This window comes from Azolla caroliniana, unplaced genomic scaffold, assembly GCF_043228905.1.
Source record: "Azolla caroliniana isolate FFs.n. ecotype wild unplaced genomic scaffold, voAzoCaro1.0.p SCAF_15, whole genome shotgun sequence".
NCBI lineage: Eukaryota > Viridiplantae > Streptophyta > Polypodiopsida > Salviniales > Salviniaceae > Azolla > Azolla caroliniana.
Genome location: NW_028230450.1, coordinates 14,587,056 through 14,593,124, shown reverse-complemented (window position 1 = coordinate 14,593,124; position 6,069 = coordinate 14,587,056). Strand labels below are relative to the sequence as shown.

Sequence of the window (6,069 nt, the reverse complement as noted above, 5' to 3'; positions counted from 1 at the left end):
CAATTAAAACTTTTTTTAAACATTTTTGAAATGATAAATACTTGTTAAATACGTAGAATACATGATTTTTTTTTAAACGATAGTTCTAAAATGTACAATAAGCGTTTTTTAACAACTATGAGCTAAGGTGGTGATGGAAGTAGAGAGCGTGTGTGGAGTAGCGCAATGGTAAAAGGGGTGTTCATGAAGGGTTGTCAGGTGATGGTGGGACAGAGAGTAATGAGAGATCAAGGGGGTTGTGGAATCATGGTTGGGCAAGGGGCATGACGGCGGGATTGATGGGTGGGAGCAATGTATATGGGTTGGTGGGGGTTGGTTGGTGTGGGAATCATGGTGGAGGTGGACATAATAGTGGCAGTGAAGGGTCATTGCCTTCATCATTTTCAAGATCATCATCCCAACCTTGTGAAGCATTGTCATTCTAGTTGTAGTGATTGTGGTCGTTGCATTGTGAGGGCAAATGCTTCTTCAAAGGATAACAACCCATATTCCTGGATGGTATTGTGTTACCTTCAAAGGTGACAAACTTTGTCATCATAGAGCTTGACAAGCCAATCGATCACTTTGTACTCGGCTTGGTGTGGATAATCAAAACTATGTAACTCCTTTGTGCCAACCTTGTGCTTTTGTTAATGTTTTAATGACACACCACAATGTTACTTCACTTTTATTTGTCCCTTCTATTAATACATCCCAAAATCTCCCCCACTCTTGCAATTTTGCAATTCTTATTAGGTAATACTACTTGTGGAGCCGATTTTTCATAAGTTTGTCTTTTGGTTACCCAACACAATGTCCTCGATGGGAGTGTTTGTAGCTTCTATTAAGATAATGGCATTTAGTCTTTCTTCCCTAAGTCCTTCATTGGTTGGGTTGTAGCTTACGCTTTTGTTGGGTGTTGATCATACATTTGCTTGTGCAATTCCAATTTTGTCCCATATAGGCAATATACATATAAGACTTTCAAGGGTAAGACATGGGCAATGATCAAAATCAACCTCGAGGCTGACTAGATTCGGCATGCGAGGATTCTTAAGCAATATGACGTTGACATTTCGAATCCCCCAAAGAAATCATTTCACTCATCCAAGGGTTTCCCAAGTTTCAAACAAGAGTAGTGTGGATGTTGAGCACGTCTCCACCACGATACCAAATATCTAATGTAAACTGTCTAAAAGACTTATTCTTAATCATGAATTGACAAGGGAACCAGAGGCCAATATTCATAAATCGTAGAGAGAGAGAGATTAACATCTACTAGAGCCAGAGGCCAAAATCAACCTATTTGACAAATCATATTAGTGTTTATGACACAATTCATGTTATCCATATTTACCAAGTTTCCTAAACATCCACGCGATTACGATCTTAATGCATTAGATTAAATGATTATGGTGATGATTTACAAGAATGAAGTGCATAATTGATCTAAATGTGTTGAATAATGGCGACAACATAATGTATCCAAGGTCAGTTGATGTGGTGAAAAGAAGCTACGACAAAGTGCAATAAGTTCTCACTGTGAAGATCATAGATCATGATCTCCATAATATGTTATTGGCATGACCTATGTGTCTTATTTCCTTGTTATATTTGTCGTTGTTGTCATTGACATTCCCCTTGTCCCTCTATGGTGACTCTTCAACATGTTGTAAGTAATGATGTGGAGCTATGGAGGAAATGAGTGATGTGCGATTGTCATTGCATCCTACATGTATGCTAATGTAAGGATTGATTCCTAATGCATTTGAGCCTTGACAAAGATCATGGCCTAAATATCCTAGATTAGCCTTCTCCATCCTTTGTCAAACAATTGTGGAATCCCAAGGGCGGCAAACTTCTCTTTGACGTGCTCGTAAGTTGGACACCTACACCTACATGAACAATTTCTTGCTTTCAATTTGTCTTTCACATCAACTGCATCCTTGCTTCACACCAATGGTTATTATAACTACCTTTGATACCTGCAATAGGTAAGCCTTCTCCATCATTTGTCGAATGGTTGTGGAATCCTTGGAGAAGGTTGAAAACTTCTCTTTGATGTTCATGTAAGCTGGATGCCAACACCTACACTCTAATGTTAATTGCTTTCAATTTCTCCTTCACATAAGTTGCATCCTTCTTCCTTCACGCCAATGGTGCTTGTAATTACCTAAAATTTCCCAAAACATGCTCATATAGAGCATATGTTGCCCACATAATGCCAAAGGTATTTTTGAGTGAATGGAATATACAAAACATCCATACAATCACTTATTTTGGGTTTTTTCATGTTCCACTTGATGTAAGGATGTGGTTGGTGATAGAAATGGCTCTTCTAAATCCTTATTGGACTAGGGTTTGTATATATTTGATATTGGTGTAGTTGTTGAGTTCTATTTGAAGCACTGCTCCATAAGGTTTGGCAAGTATGAACCCGATTATGATAGTAAGATATATTCCCCAATCGGAGGGGGTTCCCTGAGTTATGAATCAATTGGGGTTTTGCACATATAGAGAACAATGGAGTGATGACTCATTTCCAAATTATTGTTAGAGAGTCCTTGAGATATTGGGGGGCTATGGCTCAATTGGAATATGTGGAAGAACATCTTCACTTTTGATTCTCGAGTTGAGGTAAGAAAATATGTCGTAAAGTGGATTAAAAATGTGGTTTTGTGGTTCGGTTTTGGTTTTCATGTTATAGCTCAACTTTCAAAATTTCAAAATTTAAAGATTTTTTGTAAATGGGTAAAAAGTAGGCTCAAAATGAAAAGGTTCTTTAAAAAAAAAAAACACTCAAGAAAATACCGAAGAAAATAATCAAGTGTCAACCTATAAACTGCCAAAGTGTTTAAACCGGAAGCCGTTAAAAAGAAAAAAAGGCTTAAACTAAACCGAACCGAGCCGTTTACAAAAATCTGAACCCGAATCGAGCCGTCTAAACCGTTAAGTCACGGTTTCATGGTTCAGTGGTTCAAACCGAACCGAACCGAACCGTTGCCGAGGCATTGACTTGGTGCGTAGGGTGGGATTGAGTTCCTAGTAGCTTCCTTCTTCTGTGTTAAGTTAAAGTTAGTGAGATGATGGTTTTGGCTTGGGCTAAATTTGGAGGAGGTTCACACGCTAATTTGGTGGGCGATTTGCAGGGTCAATCGAACAAACCAAACCAGAAAGAAAGAAAGAAAGAAAGAAAGAAAAATCAAAGCCATTCTTTCTTTTTGTTTTGTTTTGTTTTTTTACCTTCTCTGCACAGAGATCGCACACAGAAAGGAAGACGTATCCATGTTGAAGACGAAGATGAAGACGAAGACGAAGATGAAGATGAAGATGAAGTAACAGGGCCGCCATGGATTTATGGCCCACTTACTTACACTTGGGTGGAGAACCCCCTCCCCTCATCAGAAGCACCTCATGGACCTACCCCGGGAGCTTCAAAGAACTCCCTCTGGTTGGACAGCTCTCCCTTCAACAGGTAGATAATGTCTATCCTTTCCTCCCTCTCATTCACTTCAAAGACCACCCAATATGCATCCATGACTCACAAGACCATGCCATGACCTCTGTTGATGATGACACCTCTGCTGCCCGCCATGCTGTTGAGCTCCCCCTATTATCGGGTAATGATCAACATCATTGTCATCATGATCATGATCACCCTCATCATCATCCACGCCATGCCCATCTCATCATGGATGGATGCATATGGAACGGCCTCCCCCATGAGCTCATTGAAAGAGTTGTGGCTTTTCTTCATGTTCCTGACATCATTCGGCTTTGCTCTGTCTCAAAACTGTGGAATTCGATCATGTCCTCACCAAATTTCCTCGCAACTTTCAAAGAGACTTATGTGGGTAGATCTTCTGCTCTTATGTTCCAATGCAACTCTACCTTAAAGCAAAAACTTCAAACACCATGGCTAGCTCTCTATGACACTGTGGATAATAAGTGGTACTCCATCACTTTGAGCTTCATTCCAGCTCATCCCACTGTTCCTTTGATAAATTACACTGTCGTCTCGGCTAGTGGAGGATTGCTTTGCCTTTGGCCAGAGCCCCGAAAGACTTGGAAATCAGTAGGTTTTATAGTTTGCAATCCCGTGACTCGAAACTGGAGAGAGTTGCCTTGCAGAAGCCAGGATAACCGAATGCCTGACCTCGTGTCTATGTATGTGGACAAAGCTCGAACCTTCTACAAGGTCCTTGTTATCACCAAATCAAGTTTGGGGGCTTCACAAACTATTGTGACCACTGAGGTATATGATTCGAGGAGCTCAAAGTGGACTTTGACAAGCATGGAGCCATCTTCAAGAGGGAAATTCAAGTCCAACACTGTCATCGAAGGTAAGGTATTCTTGGTTTATGCAGAGACACATCAATGGTTTAAGATCAAGGTTTATGACATGGAGGAGCAGGAATGGACGGCATCTATATCGACGCCAACTTTGTTTCACGAGATGGCTGACGACTTTGGAACTCCTGAGGTCCTGAGCTGCAATGGGCGCTTGTTGTTGGTGGGGAGAGTGAGAAAGCACTCCCAAAAAGAGGAGGTTGTGATTTGGGAACTCCTTGACTCTTCTGTCACTGGGCTTGACAGTTGGAGAGAGGTGGACAGAATGCCACAGGACATTGCAAGGGAATTCCTTGGGTGTCTAGTATTTGGTCACTACTACTGCATCAGCAGGGGTGACCAGATCTTCTTTATAGCATCGTTCAAAGCTCCGATGCTGATCTACAATGTACGAAAGCGAGCATGGACTTGGTGGGCTTGGCCATTCTATGAAAAATATGCAAGTAGGTTTCCAATCTTTGGATTTGTGAAACAGCCGCTCACATTTCCTCCGTTTGGCTTTGCTTTTGGATTCCATTTTGATCGGCTTGTTTGATTAATATGATGGGGAAGAAATCAGGCTCCAATTCCAATAAGTAAGTTTATTTTAGACATTGTGTGAAAATATGTGTATTTGAAGGAGTGCTTTTCCTTATTTTTTATCAAACATTTGTTCAAGTAAGATATTTGGAAACATGGGTTTATAGCTGTATTTTTTAAATGTAGAAAAATATTGGCATTGCTTTTGTCTTCTGGGTTTTGATAGAAATCTTGGTATATACTAATTTAATAATCAATGTCCATGAGAGAGGAGAGTTTGTATAATCTTCATCCTTCTCTTGAATCACACAGTCAATTTAGCTATAATTGAATAAATAATATGAACCCACATTCACATCAAGGCTTCTGTTTGATGTGCTGGAAAATCTATGCATGTTATCACTATACTTATAATTATAAAGGAGTCCAAAAAAGACCAAAGGCAACAACATAACTAAGATAGCTACCAAAAGGGAAAGCTAAAAGGACTCAGAAACACAAAACAGCTCAGAAAGTACATGATGACTGTAACTTATGACCATCCTAAAAATATTTTTGGCTTTTGGAATCCCCATATTGTGTGCCTTTATGTGTCCTTGTTTCATCCCCCATGACTACGAATGATCAAGGGGGAAACATGTGCTACATTGGAATAGTATAAATAGCAATTGGGAGTGGGGAGCTATAGCATCCAAATGCATTGTCTTAGATTACTTTTCCCCTTCATGGTTATATAATGCTCATGTCTCTGTAATTTGGTTCTGGTAAAGTCACGTCGATATTCATCCCAGTATTTGAGGTTGCCAAGTGAGTTTGGTTCTTTGCTCTTTGATGTCATTCTTTTGGGATGGTTGTGATTGATCTCAGTAGCTTTGCTTGATTAGATCTTATGTAAGAATTGGAGGCAACGGATAAGAAGAGCTTTAAATTGCTTGAAACTTGTAACTTGAACTTCCAATGGGCAGTAAAGCATCAATCGAACCACAAATATAGCTAAAATTCACCACTTCAGAAACCTTATATAAACAAAGAAATAATGCTTCATGAATCTGGACTCACGACCGATATAGTTATAACACTTGCAGATCTCAACACCATAAAATGGCTGTCCATTAGATGTATGGTGAATTTGAATTATACATCAAAAGAGCTCCTTTTTAATAGGGCAAGTCCTGCTCATGCTGCCAATTTTCATGGTCCTAAATAAAATCTTAGCCCACT

At 39.7% G+C, this 6,069-nt stretch overlaps 1 protein-coding gene across 1 annotated transcript; it reads left to right on the top strand.

Moving 5' to 3' along the window:
* Nucleotides 1-3,205: 3,205 nt before the first annotated feature.
* Nucleotides 3,206-5,059, top strand: LOC147854734 (F-box/kelch-repeat protein At5g15710-like). Its single transcript, XM_087331768.1, has one exon. It carries the CDS (start codon nt 3,329-3,331, stop codon nt 4,862-4,864), a length of 1,536 nt encoding a protein of 511 aa, XP_087187894.1. The 5' UTR covers nt 3,206-3,328; the 3' UTR covers nt 4,865-5,059.
* Nucleotides 5,060-6,069: the final 1,010 nt, after the last annotated feature.